Source organism: Mobula birostris, chromosome 30 (genome assembly GCF_030028105.1).
Source record: "Mobula birostris isolate sMobBir1 chromosome 30, sMobBir1.hap1, whole genome shotgun sequence".
NCBI classification, from domain to species: Eukaryota; Metazoa; Chordata; class Chondrichthyes; order Myliobatiformes; family Myliobatidae; genus Mobula; species Mobula birostris.
This window is the reverse complement of record NC_092399.1, coordinates 31899840-31922923: the sequence shown is the minus strand read 5'-3', so window position 1 is coordinate 31922923 and position 23084 is coordinate 31899840. Positions and strand designations below refer to the sequence as shown.

Below are 23084 nucleotides of genomic sequence, written 5' to 3'. Positions count from 1 at the left end.
GGTGTTCAGGGCTTTGTTCATTATGTCAGTAGCTTCCTCTCAGTTTTCACCACTGTCAGTCATGCAAGTCCCAGCTGGAGACTCAGGAATACAGTTGCACTCAGATGTAGAAGGATTCTTCATTGCTGTTTCCGTAACAGTTTTATTTTACCCGTCACGGTTGTTAAACCCTGAGCTGAATCCCTGTACCGGGAGGACTGGGGGAATCACTCTTAGTCTGACCTCTACCGTTTGATCTGTTTGCCATGGGTGACCCTACCAAGAGCCAAAGCACAAAGCCCGGACTCCAGCCAGCACAGCTCTCCGGGTCATTGAGGCACAGAAGCCACCAAACCCTACGACAAAGTTGTGGTACTCAGGTGCAACTTTGCAAAATTATGGTAAATTGTGAATCCCAATATAACAATGTGAGTATCAGTGGAACAATAATGTTGAGCCTTCAGCAGCATAATAGAATCAGTAACCCATAGAATCATACAGCACAGAACTGAGCCTTTTGCTCACCTTGCCCATACCAATCATGATGCTTATCTACATTAATCCCATTTGTCTGTATCCCTTTCCAGCCTTCCAATCTAAGTATCTATCAAAATCACAACATTTCTCCCACTTCAAGTAATTGCCCCCCCCTTTACCATTCCCCATTCTGTGTGGCAACCTGAACTGCTCCTAGTGTTGTCTAATTAATAGCTGAAAAACTGCAACATGATGCCCAAGCTCTTGTGTTCACTGCCTCGGCCTTCTTCACTACCTTCTTTGCTCTGAGCTACGGACCCAAGATCTCTCGGTAAGGTAATGCTCCTAACGTCCTTGCCATTGAAGAGCCATCAGGCTCTTGAATAAAAGGGGATAACTGCACTTGCCCCACCATTGAAATGTTCCAACAACCAATTATCTCACTTTAAGGACTCTTTATCTCATTATTTCATCCTTCTCTTTATTTATTGCTATTTATTTATATTTGCATTTGCACAGTTTGTTGTCTTCTGCACTCCGGTTGATCTTTCATTGATCTCTGTTATAGTTTCTATTCTATAGTTTTGCTGAATATGCCAACAAGAAAATGAATCTTAGGGTTGTACGTATATGGTGTCGTATATGTACTTTGATAATAAAATTTACTTTGAATTTTTGAACTTTGATTGTGTCCTATCAGAATTGGACTTGTTAAGGTGCGTTACCTCGTGCTTGTCTGGATTAAATTCCATCTGTCATTGCTCCACACAACTTTCTAGATGACCTATGTCCTGCTCTACTTTTAGACAATCTTCCTCCAACTTTTCTGTCACCTGCAGATTTACTAATCAGATCAGCTACATTCTCATACAAGTCATTTATCTACATTACAGAAGAAATATTGTGAGAAATGATCAGGGTATTAGTAGGAGAAACCATTATGAGGGTCAGTGAGAAACTATTGAAACTATTAGGAGAGTCAATAAAACAATGGGTGAAATCACCCAGGAGTATCTGTTGAATAATGGGAACCATCCATGTAACAATGAGAATGATTGGGTGTATCAGTATAGAAAAAGGATATAAGAAATAGAATCAGAGTAGGCCATTTGTAACAATTTGGTATAAAAGGTGTAATCATTTAGGTGCATCAGCGTGAATTACAAGCCATTGGGAGTGTCAGTGTAACAGTGGACAAATCCCCAGGCATATCAGTGTACAATGAAGACCAAAGTGAGTCTCATTATAATGGCATTTCCATGTAACACTGAATTATTGGGAATATCACTGTAGCAACGGGAGAAACAATGGAAACCAGTTGAGGTGTCAATGTACCAATGGGATCTATTGGGAATATCCATGAATTTGTGTTGGTAGGTGAGGCGTCTGCACTTGTCACCTGCACCCACTCTGCCTGTGAAGTGGTCATGTTCCTCACATGTGACCCCTCTGCTGGGACTTTGCTGAGGGATAGCTGCTTTGTTCATCAGTGTAAAGGTCTGAGTGACACTAGGGCTAGAACACTGCCCACCCGCGAGCCCGCTGAGATCTGCAACAGCTTATCCAGTCATGTTGCCTGTCTTAGCCAGCCATCAAAGCCGTCAACAACATAAAAGATTATTAAAAACCATTCAATCTAGTCAAAAATCTTACTGTAGCTATAATACAATAAAATTTACTTATGCCTAAATGAATTCAAACTTTAAACTATCAAACTAATATTCAGACCTGTTACCGGCATTATCCTGGGAGGGGAGCTGTCTTTACACGGAAACAAGTTAGTGCAGTTTGTGTGAGCAAGTTCCCTTTTGCCTTTGGGGGAAATTGCTTCAAATTCACAATCCTAGACTGTGAGGGGTCCAAGCTACATCTTTGGGAAATTGTGCAATGACCAAAGAAATCTGTGACCAGCTATTTAGATAAATGTCAGCAGGTTCAGAGGCCTGGCCAATATTCCTCGTTGACAAGAGTAGTGTTAGTGTAACCTGACAGGCTCTGGTAAAGGACAAAGCCAGCAGCAGTGAACAAGCAGTAGTCTTCATCAGTCAGGATATTGAATATAGGGTTAGGTTGTTGTGCTGCAGTTGTACAAGATGTTGGTGAGGCAACACCTACAGTATTGTGTACAGTTTTGGTTATCCTCTTATAGGCGAGACATTGTTATGCTGGAAAGAGTGTCAAAAAGATTTGAGAGTGTTGCTAGGACTCGAGGGGTGCGATCAGAATCAGGTTTATTATATCTGACCTATATCATGAAATTTGTTACTTTGTGACAGTACCACAGTGCAAGTCAGAAAAACTGGTAAAATTTACAAAAAGAAATGAATAATGCTAAAATCAAGTAACGAGGTGATGGGTTCAGACATCTGATAGTAGAGGGAAATAAGCTGATTGAGTGCGGTTCTTTAGGCTCCTGTGCCTTCCCCTGATGGTAGCAATACAAAGAGGGCATTCCCTGGATGGTGAGGTGAGGGTCTTTAATACTGGATGCCAGCTTCTTGAGGGCACCACCTCTTGACAAAGTGCTCGGTAGCAGGGAGTGTTAAGCCCGTGGTGGAACTTGCTGAGTCTACGACCCTCTGCAGCCTCTTGCAGTCCTGTGTATCGTGACTCCGTACCAGACTGTGATGCGACCATTATTGGAAAGGCTGGACAGTCTGGGACTGTCAAATAGTCCTGACAGACTCCTATCTTACCTTGCGAAATAGGAGACTGACAGGTGACCTTAAGGAGGTGAGTGAAACCATGAGGAGCATAGATAAGTTAAATGCCAGGAAAAGGGAACCAAAAACTAAGGGGCACATGTTTAAGGTGAGATGGGAAAGACTTCCAAGGGTCCTGACAGGCAACTTCTCCATGCAGAGGGTGGTTCCTACAGTACTGTGCAGAAGTCTTAGGCACATATCCTGTATATAGCTAGGGTGCCCAAGACTTTTGCACTAACTGTGGTAATTTTATGTATTGCACTGTACCACTGCCGCAAAAAAAAAATGACGCGTGAGTGATGATAAACCTGATTCTGATATGGGTCTCTATCGTGGACTGAGAGTGAGAAGGGGGCAGGGAGAGGGGAATCATAATTTGGAAAAAGGGAAGGGAGAGGGAAGCACCAGAGACATGTTCTGTAATGGTCAATAAGCTGGTTGTCTGGAATCAAGTGAACTTGCCTGGTATCTCAGGACTGGCTCTGTCTGAACCCATGGCACTCCTTCTCAGCCACCTGTCCCACAGCACTCCACCTTTGCCATTCCCAATATTCTTTGCTCCCGCCAGATTTACAAGCTTTCTGTCCACTTCCTGTTGACAAATACAGCACTGTGCAAAAGTCTTAGGCACCCTAGCTATATGTATGTGCGTAAGACTTTTGCACAGTACTGTATGGGAACAAGGAAGTGGTTGACACAGTTATATTTACAACATTTAAAAGACACTTGCATTGGTACGTAGATAGGGAAGGAGTTAGAGGGATACGGGCAGGTGGGACTAACTTATCTTGTCTGGTACGACTAGTTGGTTCAAGGAGCCTGTTTTTTGTACTGTATAACTTTATGACTCGAAGTAACAATGAGACAGAGAGCTTAGCAATTTATTTTAACCTCGGCTGGAATGATTGTTGTTTCTCTTTGTGCGCAATGGGTTGTATTTGATAGACAATGGTGGCTGTCAGACTTCCTGAATCATGAATGATTTGTACCTCTGGGCTCTGGTTGGATGATAGCACGGTGTATCCAGATGCTGGCTGGTGGTGGTGCCCCATCGTCAGCTGGTTGGCTTGATCTGTCATCGAGTAATGCTCTGCTGGTGTAGGCAGACCTGTGGTACGCGATTTTGATGGGTATATTTTCTCTGTCTGGAGTGGGCGGGCAGAGATATGTAGCTTTATGCCAGTTAGGATTATTGTTCTTCCTTTGCTGACTGTCTAGTGAAACTCTCTGCTGGTGATTACCACTTCCCTCTCTGTACCGGTTTACTGGTGGAGCTGCTTGTCGATGGGTCTCATGGCCCTGTGTGTGCTTGATTGACTGAGGCCGCTGACGATGGTTTTCACTGATCTCTTGCTGGTGGTTGATTGGTTGAGGCGGCTGCCAGTCATTATCACTTGTCTCTTGGTGGCTTATTAGTGGAGACAGCTTCCAGTGGTTCTGCAGGTTTTCTCCATGGTGGCTGATACCTGGGGCTTTTTGCTGATGGCTCCTCCCTTCCTGGCTGTTAGGTAGTGGCCATTGATTAATGCTGTCACTACTCCCCTTTGGTCTGATTGGTGCAGCCAACTGCTGTTGGCTCTCACTCCTGTCCCCACGGTGATTGATAAATGGAGGTACTTGCCGATGACCATCGGTGCCCTCCTGGGATTGGCTGGCTGTTAAGGATATTCGCAGATGTCTATCAGTGCCCTCCTGGGATTGGCTGGTTGATAGGGCTATTGGCCGATGACCATCAGTGCCCTCTTGGGGTTGGCTGTCTTGTGGAGGATCTTTCTGGTGGCTTTCACTGCCCTTCTGGTATTGGCTGGCTTGTTGGGTCACTTGTTGGTTGTCACGGCCCTCCTGGTGGTGGCTGGCTGGTGGTGGCACTGGCCCACGTCTGTCTCTGTCCACTCGGTGCTGGCTGTTTGCCGGAGTAGCTAGGGGCTGAGGGACATCACGGCTCACCCTACGGCGGCTAATGGGGGCAGCCGGTTGCCGAGTGCTAACAATGTTAAGTGGGCGGGGGCTGCTTGGAGAAGCCAGCTGCTGTGGCCTATCACTGCTGTCCCGGTGACTGCTGATTGGTGGAGCCTGCTGTCTGATAGTGACCTTCTTGCGGTTGATTGGTGAAGTTCTTTGCTGATCCCTGCCACTGCTGCCCTTTCTCTGGCTGATTGGTGTAACCGGTTGCCGGCTAATGCCTTGGTGTGGGCTGTTTGGTGCAAACATTTGCCGTAGGCTAATGGCACTCTTTCGGAAGTGATTGATTGGTGTAACCAGTTGCCGAATGGTGACGCTGCCGCGTTGTCGAGGCCTACCCGACGTGGGTGGTTGCCGGCGTCGATCACCCCTCTCTCGGTGATGCGTGGTGGGTGTGAGCAGCTGGGGAGTGATAGCACTGCTTTTTCGGCGATGGCTGACTGGTGTAGTTGGTTGCCAGTGGCCAGACCTACTGCCCTGGTGATGGTTGGTTGCCACTGGCAACTGAGGCTGGCTGACGGTGCTTGCTTGCTGGCTCCCGACCGGTGCAGCCAAATGCTGATGTCTGACGCGGCTCTCTTTCCGCTGGTTGAGTGGTGTGACAGCTCGGTGATAACCCTTTTGGCCATTTCTCTGGAATTTCAACGCAAATTGACGCATTTTCTCCATTTCCTTTCCCTGCAGAGAGATGAGAAAAAATCAGCTTCTGGCGGGGAGCCGGACACCAAGGATGTCAAGGCAGAGACACAAGGTAAGGTGGGACAGAGCAGCATTGAAAGCCAAGGGGAACAGAGGGAAGGGTGGGTAAGGCAGACAGAACATGGTAAGGAGGTTTAGTTGTGGAGATGGTCCACAGGGAGATCATTCTAGACTTGCCTGAGGGGGTGGTGGAAGCAGTATTCTCACAGCATTTAAGAAGCCATGGAAGCCACAGAGCAAAAGTTAGACTCATTATACATGAGTACATATCAGCACAGGTGCAATGAAAAACTTACATAACAGCATCACGGACACATAGCATTATATTAACTGCATTCATAAGAAAAATATAAATTAAACAATATTATACAAGAAAGAACATAATTAGAACACAAAAAAAACGTCGATTGTCAAGCGAAGTGGTCATGGTTTTGCTGTACTGAGGTAGTGATTAATGTTGTGCAGGTTGGTTCAAGAACCAAATGGTTGAAGGGAAGTAGTTCTTGAACCTGTTCATTTGGGACTTCAGGCTTCTGCCTCGGGGTAGGAGTGAGAAGATGGGATCGTTAATGATGGATGTTCCCTTTTTTGAGGCAGGGCCTCCTGTAGATGCTGCCGATGGTGGGGAAGGATGTATTGGGTCCACTCCTCTCTGCAGCTTCTTACATTTCTGTGCATTCGAGTTGCTGTATCAGACCATGATGCAACCATTCTGTCTAACGTTCAATAGAACGTCTGTAGACGTTTGTCAGTGCATTTAATGACAAGTCGAACTTCTTTAATCTTCTATGAAAGTAAAGATGCTGGTTTCCTTGTGATTGAATCTATGTGCTGGGCCCAGCACAGATCATCTGATACGTTAACTGTATGTCTACTAAGTGCTGGTAAATGGGATAAGCCTGTATGGTTAATTGATGATCAGCATGGACAAGGTAGGTTCAAAGGCCCATTTCTATGCTGCTATGGCTGCATAAACTGCACAGTTATGTATAGAATGGTGAATTAAATGGCCGCTGTAAATTTTCCCTAGTGTGAAAGTGGGTGGTGGTTTCTGGGGAGAGTTCATGGGAATGTGCAAAGGTTAAAGTAATGGGATTAATACAGGATTTGTGTAAGTGGATGGTTGATGACCATTGTGGACTAAAAAGCCTGTTTCTCTTAAGTGCTTTAATGAGGACGTCATGATCCTGAAATGGGATTATAGATAGATTGAATGTTTGGATAAGAACTTCACAAATTGAGTTTATTGTGGGGAAGTGTGCCCTTCAGTAAGAGGGGCCAAAAGGCTGATTATAATTTAAACTAAAGTGAGATTCTCTCTAAAGTTTAAAAATATGGAAGTTTTGTTACAGTTGTACAGGGTGGTAATGAGGCCACACCTGGAATACTACACAGGGTTTTAGTCCTTTAACGATTTTTATTGTTGCACTACAGAAAGCAACCTATCTGGATGCATAATGGCTTGGTATGGCAACTATTTTGCATGTGACCATAAGAATCTGCAGAGAGTTGTGTGGACACAGCTCAGCACATTACCAGAACCAGCCTCCCCACCATGGACTCTGTCTATACTTCTGGCTGCCTTACTAAAGTAGCCAGCATAATCAAAGACCCCAGACCCCACACCAGACCTTCTCTTTTCTCCCCTCTCCCATTGGGAAGAAGATACAAAAGTATGAAATTATGTATCACCAGGCTCAAGGACAACTACTATCCTGCTATTATAAGACTTTTGAATGGTTCCCTAGTTCAATAAAATGGACTACTGACCTCACGATCTATCCCGTTATGATCTTGCACATCATTGTTTACCTACCTTCTCAGTAGCTGTTTCACTTTATTCTGCATTGCTATTGTTTTACCCTTGTTCTACCTCAGTGCACTCTGTATCTGTCTGAACAGAATGCAAGACAACCGTTCTGTTAAGACTGTGAAAACTCTGTACCTCGGTACATTTGACAATAAGAGAATATTGACTGACTGGCAGGGGGCAAAGAGTGGGAATAAAGGGGACCTTTTCTGGTTGGCTGCCACTGATTAGTTGTGTTCTGCGGGGGTTGGTACTGGGACAGCTTCTTTTCACATTATATGTCAATGGTTTGGATGATTTAATTGGCCTTGTGGCCACGTTTGCAGATGATATGAAGGTGGGTGGAGGGGCAGGAAGTGCTGAGGAAGCAGAGAGGCTACAGAAGGACTTAGACAGATTGGAAGAATGGGCAAAGAAGTGGCAGATGGAATATAGTGTGGGGAAGTACACAGTCATGCACCTTGGTGGAAGGCATAAAGGTGTAGACTTTCCTAAACAGAGAGAAAATTCAAAAGTTAGAGGTGCAAATGGACTTGGGAGTCCTTGTGCGGGATTCCCTAAAGGTTAACTTGCAGGATAAGTCAGTGGTAAGGAAGGCAAATGCAATGTTAGCACTCATTTCAAGAGGGCGAGAATATAAGAGCAAGGATGTAATACTGATGCTTTATTAGGTATTGGTAGACTGCACTTGGAGTATTGTGAGAAGTTTTGGGCCCTTTATGTAAGAAACGATGTGCTGACATTGGAAAGGGTCCTGAGGATGTTCTCGAGGATGATTCCAGGACTGAAAGAGTTAATATATGAGGAGTGTTTGTTGACTCTGGGCCTAAACTCACTGGAATTTAGAAGAATGGGGGGCGGGGAAGAATCTCATTGAAACATATCAAAGATTGAAAGGGCCAGATAGAGTGGATGTGAGGGGAATGTTTCTTATAGTGGGTGAATATCAGACAAGAGGACACAGCCTCAGAATAGAGGGACATCCATTTAGAACAGAGATGAGGAGGAATTTCTTTAGCCAAAGGGTGGTGAATCGGTGGATAATTGTGGAGACCAAGTCATTCAGTATATTTAAAGCGGGGGTTGATAGCTTCTTGATTAGTCGGGGTCAAAGGTTATGGAGAATGGGGTTGAGTGGGATAATAAGTCAGCCATGATGGAGAAGCAGAACAGACTTGATGGGCCAAATGGCCTAATTCTGCTCCTATGTCTTATGGTCTAATAATAAACCAATTCCTCTTAACCTAAAAGGTATATTGTGGCATTGAAGGCAGTCCTGAGATGAGGTGGTTGTCTTTTCAAGGGAGGCTAAGCATTTTGGGTCTGTATTCCTTGAATGAGGGGTTCAAACCTATAAGATCCTTCAGGAGCTTGACAGGGTAGATGTTGCAGTGTTTTCACTAGTGGGAGAACAAGAGGACACAGCTTCAAAGTTACGGGTGTTCATTTAAAACTGAGGTGCTAGAAATTTCTGGCCTCGGAGGGCAATGATTTTCCAGAGTTCTCTGCCCTTGAGCATGATGGGTATAAGATCATTAAATCTATTTAAGGTGGAGATGAATATTTTAAGATTTGGCAATTGAGGGTTATGGGAAACTGGCATAGAAGGGGAGTTGAGGCCAGCATAGGTCAGCCATGCAAATTTTCCATGACAAATTTTTAGGAGATCATCACGAATTTGGGCACATGTTCTCAAAAAGGCTCACACCCCTGGATTATAGAACAATCATTAAAGCTCCATGCATGAAGATCAATCGCGTTAAACATGACAGAAAGGCTGAGGGGAGGGAGAGGGTAAGAGAGACAGAGGGAGAGAACACATGCAGGGACAGAGAGCATGGGACAAATGGAAGTGAAGAGAGCTGATTGGATGTTAGAGAAAATGGGAGATTTGCACAGAGAGGGCTTCAACAATGTAGCTGACCTTAATGGCGTGCATGAAGGGAAAGCCAAGCAGCTTGTGTTGGAAGTGAAAGAAAGCAGCAAAGGACTGAGAAAAGAGGAGCAGCTGTGATGAAGAAAATTGGAGGAAGTAGCTATATACACTGAGGTAGGTGAGAGAATACAGAACAGGAACGATGGTGGAAGAGGGCATCGTGTTGAATTCAGGAAAGTGAGAAAGAAAGCAAATGGGAATGCTGAAGGACTGACTGTGAAACTCTGAGAGGAATTGGTTAAAAACAAATAGCAGTAAATGGTGTTAGAATACCAGACCAGATGAAGATGCAGGTAAGAAAGGGAGGAAATTGTGTGAATGAAAACAGGCAGGTAAGTGAGAGAGCGCACAAGCCAACATTCTCCATCTTATCCTCCGTCATATGCAAGTCTATAGGCAAGGGAATCCTGATTCTACTGTAGAAGGAAGAGGAAGTGTTGATTCTTTAATTAACTAGAAATGGATGTTGCATTATTTGATAACGTATCATTGCACAAGTATCAATTAATTCCCTTGTCAGTTTCCAAAGCAAATCCCACACTGTGAATGGTGGCCTAGAATTGTTGCCCTTGGTGAGCTAATTTAGTTCTGTGTATACATTTTGCAGCTTTTTTTCACATAAATCCCTTGAAAGTTCATTTTCAGTAGCAATTTGTGAATTCCTTTAGGGTGAATTTCCACGACCTCGGCTCCCTTAACACTGGGGCACACTATATTTAGTTCTCACTGTCCTGAGGAAGGGCTTTAATTCAAAATGTTGATGATACTTCCCCCCTCCCCCCTCCCCCACCACTCCCGGCTCCACCCTTACAGATGGCCTGCTGAGTTCTTTTAGCAGTGTGTTTTTCCTTTTAGTTCTCTGCTACTGGGGACACATTAGGACATGAGTTTTTTGAGATTCTGTACATGAGAAAACTGAAACATGAAATACTCCAGTAGAGCATTCCTGAGAGACTATGGAGCAGTAATTCCCAAGGTTTGTGAGGAAGGTTTGTCAGTGGGTCAGGCAGCATCTGTGGAGAGAAGAACAGAGTTAATATTTCATAGATCTTTCATCCTTCTCCAACCGTTCTGAATCTTTAAACTTGTTTTCCTATATTTACAGCTCTGATGAAAGATCTTTGACTTGAAACATTAACTCTGTTTCTCTCTCCTCAGATGCTGCCTGATCGGTTGAGTATTTTCTGCATTTATTACAGTATCTGGACTCCCACCAATATAGTAGGGGAAGCCTAGGTTCAGTTTGAATATTTTTTAGCAACAAAATGCAAATACAAACCAATCGAAGGTTCCCCTGAGCTGCTCCTATTTTACGCACGTCCTCGATCAGTAAGTTTTCTGCACAGAGAGAGTGGATGCTCCAGTTAGCAGTGTTAGTTAAGTGGCTCTTGTGGCCTTTTCAGATGGCAGCCCCTTGCATGTGAAGAATCGCACTGGTGAAGATCAGCCGGAGGCATCGGTTAAAGAGGAAGCTGGCAAGGTCTCAGTCAGTGCCACCATCTGTCCGTCACAGGATCTGCCACTGAAAGAGCCAGGGTAAGTCCAAAGACAATTCTGTGGATACTGGCAACAACGGGGCTGGAAACAGGAGACTTCAAAACACACACCTGTTTGATATTAAAGAAGAGTTATAGCGCTCTTTAGAAACTAAATAATTATAATCTATAGATAGCTTCCTTATCCTCTCCCCTCAGACTACTCTCTGGAATTCCCTGGGTGAAAGAGAAATAACCATTGAGTTTGCTGAGCCTCGCTCAATGTACCACAGGTGTATTGTGTATAGATGCTGCCTGACCTCCTGAGTTCCTCCAGAATTTTGTGTAAGTTGCTCAACATTCCCAGCATTGGCAAAATCTCGTGTTTATGTGCACTCACTTGAGCTTGTTGCACAGGCAGAGGAGAAAGCCACTGGGCCATTGAAACTTTTTGCATGGGAGCAAGAGGGGTCCTGCCCAACTGTTCCATTATCTACTGGTTATGTATCATTACCCAACACGGGTTATTTCCCCCTCCACCATTCCAGCCTCAATAGGCTGCTGGATGCCCACCGCCCTTTGTGTAAAAGCTTCCCGATATCACCCTGTGTCGCCTGGTTCTCCACACTGAATATAAATATGCTCACCATTATGTTCTAGCTAATCCCAAAATATTTCAGACAATGTGCACACAAGCTGTCTGTGCACGTCTGGTACAATGTCCAGATCATCACCTGAATGCTCTATTAGACTATAGAGACAAGAGCAGTATTCGGCCATTTATCCTATCATGTCTGCTTCTCCATTTCTTCCACCACCTGCACACATTGGCCGCAGTTCTCACCATCTACAGGAAGCACTGTAGTTGTTTGCCAGGCACCTCCCAAACCCGTTACCTTTTCCAACCAGAAAATCAAAAGACTATCACTGGTTCTTCATCATCGCTGAGTATGAATCCAGGAACTCCCTGCCCACCTGCCTTGTAGGGGCAGCTTCACCAAGAGGACTCACCACCACCTTCTGAACGGAGTCTGGGTGGGGGCGGGCAAGAAATATTGGCCTTGACAGTGACAACATGCTCCTGAAAGCAAATGTTAAAAGAACACCCTGAGATTCATAATTGTCCTAAAGTTAGAAGATTCTGGCTCAACATCATTTGGGTGATGGCTTGTGTTTTATCTGATTGAGGCTGATCCAACCCCCTCAACCTGCCTCTTACACTGTATGGTACTGACCCAAGCAAACACCTAAATATCCTGTTCAGCAGATACTGTGACGAGTTTCAGGTTGACACAGCAGAAGCACGAAGTGCAGCTCTCTCTCTGCTGTCCCCATTGCTAAATGTTGCTCGGAAGCCTATTGTGAAGCTGCCTTATCCCTCCAAATCTCATTCCTCAAAGGAGATAACCGAGGGGCGAGTGACCAAGGGAAGGTCATGGAAAGAGATCAATTGGCCCACTGAGTCAGGAATAGCTCACCTAGCCAGGGAGCCTGGAACAACCAGATCCCCCAAACCTGGACCATGGAGCATGGAAACAGGACCTTTGTGTGCTTGTTGCTCCTTGGTGACCAAAATATCCATCCAAACTCATCTCATTTCCCCACATTTGGCCCATAACCTTCTAAAACCTTCCTATCCATGTATCTGCCCATCTGCCTATTAAATATTGTTAATATATTTGCACTGACCAATTTCTCTGGCATATGTAAAAAAGAAATCACCTGCCAAATTCCCATTAAATGCTTCCCATCTCGCCTTGAATCAATGCCCTTTAGTTTGTGATTCCCCAACTCTGGGGATAAAGATTGAGTGCACTCACCCTGCCCAACCTCTCTGTGTAACTTGACTCAAATCCTGGCACTTTTCTGCTCTCTTTCCAGTTTAATAGCATCTTTCCTGCTATAGGAAAGATGCTATTAAACTGAAGATGATACTCCAAATGCAGCCTCACAACCTCACAGACCCATAACCTCGCAAGCCTCTATACTCAATGCCCTGACTTAGGAGGCCAGCATCCTCCATCACCAACATATCTATCTGTAACGCAGAGCTCCTCTATTCAAAGTTCAAAGTAAATTTATTATCGAAGTACATGTATGTCACCATATACAACCCTGGGATTTGTTTGCTTGTGGGCAAACAGAGTAAATCCAAGAAACACAATAGAATCAATGAAAGACCACACCCAATAGGACAGACAAACAACCAATTTACAAAAGGAACACATTGTGTAAATGCAAAAGAGAAATAAATAATCAAGCCAGCAAGCAATAAATATCAAAAACATGAGATGAAGAGTCCTTGAGTGTGAACTCACGGGTTGTGGAAACAATTCAGTGATGGGGCGAGTGAAATTGGCCCTTTGGTTCAAGAGCCTGATGGTTGAGGTGTAAATAACCATTCCTTGCTGATAGCAGCAGAGAGAGTAGAGCATGGCCCTGGGTACTTGGGATCCCCGATGGTGGATGCTGCTCTTCTGCCACAGCGATCTGTGTAGATGTGCTCACTGGTGGGGAGAGCTTTACCCATGATGGACTAGGATTTTCTGTTCAAGGGCATTGGTGTTTCCGTACCAGGCTGTGACGCAGCCAGTTAATAGATCTCCACCACACATCTATAGAAGTTCATCGAGGTTTTAGATGTCATGTTGAATCTTGGCAAACACCTAAGGAAATAGGGACACTGCCGTGCTGGGCCCTGGACAGGTCCTGCGAAATGATAACACCGAGGAACTCGAAGTTGCTGACCCTCTCCATCTCTGATCCCCCAATAAGGACGGGCTCCAGTCTCCTTCTCCTGAGCCAATAATCAGCTCCTTGGTCTTGCTGACATTGAGTGAGAGATTGATGTTGTGGCACCATTCAGCCAGATTTTCAATCTCCCTCCAATATGCTGATTCATCACCAGCTTCGATTTGGCCAGTAACTGTGGCATCATCAGCAAATTTAAATACAGCATTGGAGCTGTTCTTGGTCTCAGAGTCCTAAGTATTAAGCCAGTAGACCAAGGGGCTAAGCACACAGCCTTGTGGCACACCTGTTCTGATGGAGATTGTGGTGGAGATGACTGGGGTCTGCAAGTGAGGAAATCGAAGATCCAATGGCACAAGTAGGTATTGATGACCACAACCCTTCCCAAGGCCCTCTGATCACTGTGAGAACCCTTTCCAAAATGCAACTTCTCACACTTAAACTCCATTTCTCGTTCGTCCACTTACCCAGCTGATGAAGACTTCCCTGTAACTTATGATGACCACCTTCACTGTTGACAAAAAATAAACCAAAATTGATCCCTAAACGTGGACCACTGAGCTAAGAAGACCAAGTTTGGCCTGTGATGCCTGAATCACTGAACTGGAAAAGTCCCCTCAGTGAAACTTGAAACAAGAGAGGATATTGGCCATGCTCTAGGTACGCGATCCTCCGCTGAGCTCTCAGCCCAGTTCACGGCCCTCATTTCATCCTCTCCAAGAAATAGAGACAAGATCAGGGATGGGACTGATTGTGTGCAGTTGTGTAACATCAGTAGTAGTGAACAATTCTTTCCTGAATTTCCCCTGTTTTTAATTCCACAACCCCTGGTGAGTCGGGCACAGAATCCCTTTGGAGCAAACGCCAGCTGCGCAACACCACGGGTCCCAGAGACTCTGTGGCCACCTTCCCTCTCTTCAACTCCTCCACCTGTTTAAGGCCTGCTTACACACAACCTTCTTTCCAACCCCCTATCACCCCAATACGTTCTCTCTCCTCTCCCTCCTCATCCATCTGCTCATCAACTGCAAACTCCCCCCGCTGTCTCCACTTTCCCACCATTCCTCACTCTGGTTCCACAGTCCACTTCCTCTCCTTTTAGATTCCACCACGCTACAGATCAAGTCATTGGGTATCTTTGAAGTGGAGGTTGATAGGTTCTGGGTTAATAAGGGTGTCAAAGATTACGGGGCGAAGACAGGAGAATGGGATTGAGAGGAATGGCAGAAAAGACTTGATGGGCTAAATGGCCTAACCCTGCTCCTATGTGTTATGGTCTTACTTGCAGCTCAACCAGCTCCTCTTAATATCTCCACACTCCCATTCCCCACCCAACTCCATCTGCCAATCAACCCCCGTCTGACCTGCATCCATCAGTCACCTGTCAGTTCTTGTATCATCCCTCACCTCCTCATACTGCCTTCTTTCCCTCTCCCCCTCCCTCTCCTCCCTCCTCCCTCCTCCCTCCTCCCTCCCCCCTCCTCCCTCCCCCCCTCCCTCCCCCCCCTCCCCCTCCCCCTCCCCCTCCCCCTCCCCCTCCCCCTCCCCCCTCCCCCTCCCCCCTCCCCCCCCTCTCTCCCCCCCCTCTCCCCCCCCTCTCCCCCCCTCTCCCCCCCCTCTCCCCCCCCTCTCCCCCCCCTCTCCCCCCCCCTCTCTCCCCCCCTCTCTCCCCCCCTCTCTCCCCCCCTCTCTCCCCCCCCCTCTCTCCCCCCCCTCTCTCCCCCCCTCCCCCTCCCCCTCCCCCTCCCCCTCCCCCTCCCCCTCCCTCTCCCCTCTCTCCCCTCTCTCCCCTCTCTCCCCTCTCTCCCCTCTCTCCCCTCTCCCTCCCCCTCCCCTTCCCCTCCCCTTTCCCCCTCCCTTTCCCCTCTCTCTCCCCTCTCCCTCCCCCCTCTCCACTTCCCACCTCCCCCTCCCCTCTCTCCCCCCCCTCTCCCCCTCTTCCCCCCTCCCCCTTCTTGCTCCCATGTTCCCCGATCGGTGATATGAAGGTGGCTGTTCAGACACCCAAACCCGGGAGGGTGGGCTCCCGAACGCTTGTGCCTCCATGACTGTTACCTGGATTGCCGCGGCCCACATCCTGACTCCACCTGCTCGCTCGCCACTTTAATCTCCAACAGCCTGCCCAGCAAAAGTAAAAGTTTAACTTTATTCACTATATACACTTACATGTATTAGGAATTTGCTGTGGTATGTTGGCATGACATGTAACAAAAACGATATTCAAGAATTATAAAGAATTATATAAAAAATGAAGTTAGAGGTACATATGGATAAAATACATAAAAACCAGCATTCTCTCATTAAAATGGAAGGTGCTTGGGTAGGGGGTGTTCCTTTGTCCATCAAGTGCTGCTCAATATCCCATTTCTCCCCCACACAGAGGAAATAACTTCTCTCACTCTGCTCTCAGAGCCTTCCAATTAGACCAGCTCTTATCTCTCTGAGCCCTGGGGAAGGCAGGCTCAGGAATTAAGTCCTTGTGCCGCAGGGAGTTTGCAAGAGAGGAGTTGTGCTCGGGCAGAGTTCTGGGAATGAGGGACGGAAAGTTAGATGTGAGAAATGTTTCTTTCTCTGTCTCAGTAGGGTCACTGTGAAAGATGACAGCTGTGAGAAACAGGCAGTGCTCAGCAATGGGGTTCAGCCGAAGAAGCAGGAAAATGGGATCTGCCCCAAGACACAAGGATTTGAGGAGATCCTGGAGCTGACAAACCACACGGGCTGCTTCAAGAGTACTGTGGACAGTATTGGGGACAAGGAGTGTCTCAGCACCCTGACAGCCAACGAGATTCCTGTCAATCCCATCATTGCATTTGAGGAGGAGAACTCCTTCATTAAGAAAACAACAGGAATTCAGGCCCAGCATGTGGCAGGTAAGGTATGACAGGTGCTGTAGTGGTGGGCAGTGGAAATCGATCGGACAGAGAAGCGGCTCTGAGGAATGGGGGGGACGGGGGGGTTACAGTTTGAGAGGGACAGAGAGTGAGTTGGGTCTGTGTGTTTGATGGACAGGGTGAAGCTACTGTGTGGGGGAGAAGCATAAGGTTTTTGTGTGAGAGAGAAGGTGGTTTGAGAGAGTGAATCTGGGATCTGTGAAATGCAGATGAGTCCATTGTAAGTAATAAAGGAAATAAGTGAGGACTGTGTGTGGTCAGGTGAGAAAGAGTTCACAGAAACATTGAGGGTGGTGTCAGAGTGGGCATTTTGTGTTGCGATAGGGGTCTGAAGGAGATTGTGGGGGTCTATGTATGAGAGAGGGAGAGAGAGTGTGGGTCAGTGAGAGAAAGTGGGTCAGTGAGTGAGAGAGAAAGTGGGTCGGTGTGAGAGAGAGTGGGTCAGTGAGTGAGAGAGAAAGTGGGTCGGTGTGAGAGAGAGTGGGTCGGTGTGAGAGAGAGAGTGGGTCAGTGAGAGGAAGTGGGTCGGTGAGTGAGAGAGAGAGTGGGTCAGTGAGTGAGAGAAAGTGGGTCGGTGTGTGAGAGAGAAAGTGGGTCGATGTGAGAGAGAGAGTGGGTCAGTGAGAGAGAGAGTGGGTCGGTGAGTGAGAGAGAGTGGGTCGGTGAGTGAGAGAGAGTGGGTCAGTGAGTGAGAGAGAGAGTGGGTCAGTGAGTGAGAGAGAGTGGGTCGGTGTGAGAGAGAGAGTGGGTCAGTGAGAGAGAGTGGGTCAATGTGAGAGAGAGTGGGTCAGTGAGAGGAAGTGGGTCGGTGAGTGAGAGAGAGAGTGGGTCAGTGAGTGAGAGAGTGGGTCGGTGAGTGAGAGAGAGTGGGTCGGTGAGTGAGAGAGAGTGGGTCGGTGTCAGAGAGAGAGTGGGTCAGTGAGAGAGAGTGGGTCGATGTGAGAGAGAGAGTGGGTCGGTGAGTGAGAGAGAGAGTGGTCGGTGAGTGAGAGAGAGAGTGGTCAGTGAGTGAGAGAGAAAGTGGGTCGGTGTGAGAGAGAGTGGGTCAGTGAGAGAGAGTAGGTCGGTGTGAGAGAGAGAGTGGGTCAGTGAGTGAGAGAGAGAGTGGGTCGGTGTGTGTGAGAGAGAGAGTGGGTCGGTGTGTGAGAGAGAGTGGGTCAGTGAGAGAGAGTGGGTCGGTGTGAGAGAGAGAGTGGGTCGGTGTGAGAGAGAGAGTGGGTCGGTGTGAGAGAGAGAGGGTCAGTGAGAGAAAGTGGCTCGGTGTGTGAGAGGGAAAGTGGGTCGATGTGTGAGAGAGAAAGTGGGTCGATGTGAGAGAGAGAGTGGGTCAGTGAGTGAGAGAGAGTGGGTCGGTGAGTGAGAGAGAGTGGGTCGGTGAGTGAGAGAGAGTGGGTCAGTGTGAGAGAGAGAGTGGGTCAGTGAGAGAGAGTGGGTCAATGTGAGAGAGAGTGGGTCAGTGAGAGGAAGTGGGTCGGTGAGTGAGAGAGAGAGTGGGTCAGTGAGTGAGAGAGAGTGGGTCGGTGAGTGAGAGAGAGTGGGTCGGTGAGTGAGAGAGAGAGTGGGTCAGTGAGTGAGAGAGAGTGGGTCAGTGTGAGAGAGAGAGTGGGTCAGTGAGAGAGAGTGGGTCAGTGAGAGGAAGTGGGTCAGTGAGAGGAAGTGGGTCGGTGAGTGAGAGAGAAAGTGGGTCGGTGTGAGAGAGAGTGGGTCAGTGAGTGAGAGAGAAAGTGGGTCGGTGTGAGAGAGAGTGGGTCGGTGTGAGAGAGAGAGTGGGTCAGTGAGAGGAAGTGGGTCGGTGAGTGAGAGAGAGAGTGGGTCAGTGAGTGAGAGAAAGTGGGTCGGTGTGTGAGAGAGAAAGTGGGTCGATGTGAGAGAGAGAGTGGGTCAGTGAGAGAGAGAGTGGGTCGGTGAGTGAGAGAGAGTGGGTCGGTGAGTGAGAGAGAGTGGGTCAGTGAGTGAGAGAGAGAGTGGGTCAGTGAGTGAGAGAGAGTGGGTCGGTGTGAGAGAGAGAGTGGGTCAGTGAGAGAGAGTGGGTCGGTGAGTGAGAGAGAGAGTGGGTCAGTGAGTGAGAGAGTGGGTCGGTGAGTGAGAGAGAGTGGGTCGGTGAGTGAGAGAGAGTGGGTCGGTGTCAGAGAGAGAGTGGGTCAGTGAGAGAGAGTGGGTCGATGTGAGAGAGAGAGTGGGTCGGTGAGTGAGAGAGAGAGTGGTCGGTGAGTGAGAGAGAGAGTGGTCAGTGAGTGAGAGAGAAAGTGGGTCGGTGTGAGAGAGAGTGGGTCAGTGAGAGAGAGTAGGTCGGTGTGAGAGAGAGAGTGGGTCAGTGAGTGAGAGAGAGAGTGGGTCGGTGTGTGTGAGAGAGAGAGTGGGTCGGTGTGTGAGAGAGAGTGGGTCAGTGAGAGAGAGTGGGTCGGTGTGAGAGAGAGAGTGGGTCGGTGTGAGAGAGAGAGTGGGTCGGTGTGAGAGAGAGAGGGTCAGTGAGAGAAAGTGGCTCGGTGTGTGAGAGGGAAAGTGGGTCGATGTGTGAGAGAGAAAGTGGGTCGATGTGAGAGAGAGAGTGGGTCAGTGAGTGAGAGAGAGTGGGTCGGTGAGTGAGAGAGAGTGGGTCGGTGAGTGAGAGAGAGTGGGTCAGTGTGAGAGAGAGAGTGGGTCAGTGAGAGAGAGTGGGTCAATGTGAGAGAGAGTGGGTCAGTGAGAGGAAGTGGGTCGGTGAGTGAGAGAGAGAGTGGGTCAGTGAGTGAGAGAGAGTGGGTCGGTGAGTGAGAGAGAGTGGGTCGGTGAGTGAGAGAGAGAGTGGGTCAGTGAGTGAGAGAGAGTGGGTCAGTGTGAGAGAGAGAGTGGGTCAGTGAGAGAGAGTGGGTCAGTGAGAGGAAGTGGGTCAGTGAGAGGAAGTGGGTCGGTGAGTGAGAGAGAGAGTGGGTCAGTGAGTGAGAGAGAGTGGGTCAGTGAGTGAGAGAGAGTGGGTCAGTGAGAGAGAGAGAGTGGGTCAGTGAGAGAGAGTGGGTCAATGTGAGACAGAGTGGGTCAGTGAGAGGAAGTGGGTCGGTGAGTGAGAGAGAGAGTGGGTCAGTGAGTGAGAGAGAGTGGGTCGGTGAGTGAGAGAGAGTGGGTCGGTGTGAGAGAGAGAGTGGGTCAGTGAGAGACAGTGGGTCGATGTGAGAGAGAGAGTGGGTCAGTGAGAGAGTGGGTCGGTGAGTGAGAGAGAGAGTGGTCAGTGAGTGAGAGAGAAAGTGGGTCGGTGTGAGAGAGAGTGGGTTGGTGTGAGAGAGAGTGGGTCAGTGAGTGAAAGAGAAAGTGGGTCGGTGTGAGAGAGAGTGGGTTGGTGTGAGAGAGAGTGGGTCGGTGTGAGAGAGAGTGGGTTGGTGTGAGAGAGAGTGGGTCGGTGTGAGAGAGTGGGTTGGTGTGAGCGAGAGGGTCAGTGAGAGAAAGTGGGTTGGTGTGTGAGAGGGAAAGTGGGTCGATGTGTGAGAGAGAAAGTGGGTCGATGTGAGAGAGAGAGTGGGTCAGTGAGTGAGAGAGAGTGGGTCGGTGTGTGAGAGAGAAAGTGGGTTGATGTGAGAGAGAGAGTGGGTCAGTGAGTGAGAGAGAGTGGGTCGGTGAGTGAGAGACAGTGGGTCGGTGAGTGAGAGAGAGAGTGGGTCAGTGAGTGAGAGAGAGTGGGTCGGTGTGAGAGAGAGAGTGGGTCAGTGAGAGAGAGTGGGTCAGTGAGAGAGAGTGGGTCAATGTGAGAGAGAGTGGGTCAGTGAGAGGAAGTGGGTCGGTGAGTGAGAGAGAGAGTGGGTCGGTGAGTGAGAGAGAGTGGGTCGGTGAGTGAGAGAGAGTGGGTCGGTGTGCGAGAGAGAGAGTGGGTCAGTGAGAGAGAGTGGGTCGATGTGAGAGAGAGAGTGGGTTGGTGAGTGAGAGAGAGAGTGGTCAGTGAGTGAGAGGGAAAGTGGGTCGGTGTGAGAGAGAGTGGGTCAGTGAGAGAGAGTAGGTCGGTGTGAGAGAGAGAGTGGGTCGGTGTGTGTGAGAGAGAGAGAGTGGGTCGGTGTGTGAGAGAGAATGGGTCAGTGAGAGAGAGTGGGTCAGTGTGTGTGAGAAAGAGAAGGTCGGTGTGAGAGAGAGAGTGGGTCTGTGAGAGAGAGTGGGTCGGTGTGTGAGAGAGAAAGAGTAGGTCGGTGTGAGAGAGAGAGTAGGTCGGTGTGAGAGAGAGAGTGGGTCAGTGAGTGAGAGAGAAAGTGGGTCGGTGTGTGTGAAAGTGAGAGTGGGTCGGTGTGTGTGAGAGAGAGGGTCGGTGTGAGAGAGTGCGAGTGTGGGGAATGATGAATGGGTTGTTGGGTGAGGGGGGGTTGGAGGAGCTGTGATACTGTTTGAGGCCGTTGTTGGGTGCTTGATTCTGGCTGGTGTGGACAATGGTATAAGCTGTTATATTGTCGCTCCCTGCGGGCACCTCACCACCTTCCCAGTCTCCCTGAGTCTTCAGAGAGCTCAGTGAGTGGCACCTTGATATCGCAACTGCAGATCCAGGCCCCCTGGACCTCCAGCCCCCACCCAGATCTGCATGTCCTGCTCCCTCTGTGTTGTGTCGCCTACTGTCCCCTCCTCTTCCTTGCTTCCCTCACCTAAACCTCCCCGCTGGAAGAACTGTCTCCGCATCCCTGCAGCCCGGTTGAAACTTCCGACCGTGCCTCTGCTAACGCCACTTTCCGTTTCATTTCAGAAATCCTCTGAGGAGCTGGGAGAAGCCCCCGTGCCCCTCGGCAACCACCCCCCATGACCCACACCCCTACCCCCAAGCTACCAAGCACGGCTTTCTACTCGGTGTCCGACGTGGAGTCGCTGGTGGACGAGAACAGACGGGGGCTTTGTCAGTTCTGACTCTCACCTCCGAACCTCGACTCCTTTTACTTTGTTACCTTGTTTATTTTAAATGTTTTTGAAAAAAATGTTTACGGACATGTAACTTCCACAAGAATCGACAGTGGGGTTTTTTTAAAAACCTGACAGAGTAAGGAGTGTCGTCATGGAAGAGCCCGCGAGAATGACGGTTTCTCTTAGCCTGTACTGTACACGGCGTGCGGACACGACGCGGTCTTTACTGTGCACCTTATGAACTGACACTCTAACCTGGATAAAGCACTCGGAATGATGAGAGTGGCAGAGCAATGGTTATTGTATCACTGGTGATCACGTACTTATTTAACTTGAAATTATAATAAAGCTACTGGGTACAATGTATGTGAATAATGTAAATAAACCTTTCTGTGTTATACCAGCAGACCCTGTTGCTCCGTGTTATACCAGCAGACCCTGTTGCTCCATGTTATACCAGCAGACCCTGTTGCTCCGTGTTATTCCAGCAGACCCTGTTAAACATAGAAACATAGAAAATAGGTGCAGGAGTAGGCCATTCGGCCCTTCCAGCCTGCACCACCATTTATTATGATCATGGCTGATCATCCAACTCAGAACCCTGCACCAGCCTTCCCTCCATACCCTCTGATCCCCCTAGCCACAAGGGCCATATCTAACTCCCTCCTAAATATAGCCAATGAACTGGCCTCAACTGTTTCCTGTGGCAGAGAATTCCACAGATTCACCACTCTCTGTGTGAAAAAGTTTTTCCTAATCTCAGTCCTAAAAGGCTTCCCCTTTATCCTCAAACTGTGACCCCTCGTTCTGGACTTCCCCAACATCGGGAATAATCTTCCTGCATCTAGCCTGTCCAATTCCTTTAGGATTTTATATGTTTCAATCAGATCCCCCCTTCAATCTTCTAAATTCCAAAGAGTACAAGCCTAGTTCATCCAGTCTTTCTTCATATGAAAGTCCTGCCATCCCAGGAATCAATCTGGTGAACCTCCTTTGTACTCCCTCTATGGCAAGGATGTCTTTCCTCAGATTAGGGGAACAAAACTGCACACAATACTCCAGGTGTGGTCTCACCAAGGCCTTGTACAACTGCAGTAGTACCTCCCTGCTCCTGTACTCGAATCCTCTTGCTATAAATGCCAGCATACCATTCACTTTTTCACCGCATGCTGTACCTGCATGCCCACTTTCAATGACTGGTGTATAGTGACACCAGTCTCGTTGCATCTCCCCTTTTCCTAATCGGCCACCATTCAGATAATAATCTGTTTTCCTATTTTTGCCATCAAAGTGGATAACTTCACATTTATCCACATTAAATTGCATCTGCCATGAATTTGCCCACTCACCCAACCTATCCAAGTCACCCTGCATCCTCTTAGCATCTTCCTCACAGCTAACACTGCCGCCCAGCTTCGTGTCATCCGCAAACTTGGAGATACTGCATTTAATTCCCTCATCCAAGTCATTAATATATATTGTAAACAACTGGGGTCCCAGCACTGAGCCTTGCGGTACCCCACTAGTCACTGCCTGCCATTCTGAAAAGGTTCCGTT

The 23084-nt window shown here is 48.1% G+C and overlaps 1 protein-coding gene across 5 annotated transcripts in view; it reads left to right on the top strand.

Moving 5' to 3' along the window:
- map7d1a (MAP7 domain containing 1a) overlaps positions 1–21928 on the top strand; it is a 252467-nt gene extending 230539 nt beyond the window's left edge. For 4 of the 5 annotated variants that reach the window (XM_072247064.1, XM_072247066.1, XM_072247067.1 and 1 more), the window contains 4 exons: positions 5808–5874; positions 10972–11104; positions 16375–16664; positions 21376–21928. In XM_072247064.1, coding sequence (XP_072103165.1) covers positions 5808–5874; positions 10972–11104; positions 16375–16664; positions 21376–21386 — 501 coding nt within the window. In that variant the 3' untranslated portion in view covers positions 21387–21928. The remainder of the gene's footprint in view (positions 1–5807; positions 5875–10971; positions 11105–16374; positions 16665–21375) is intronic. The other variant, XM_072247065.1, reaches the window with a different exon arrangement.
- The last annotated feature ends 1156 nt before the right edge of the window (positions 21929–23084 follow it).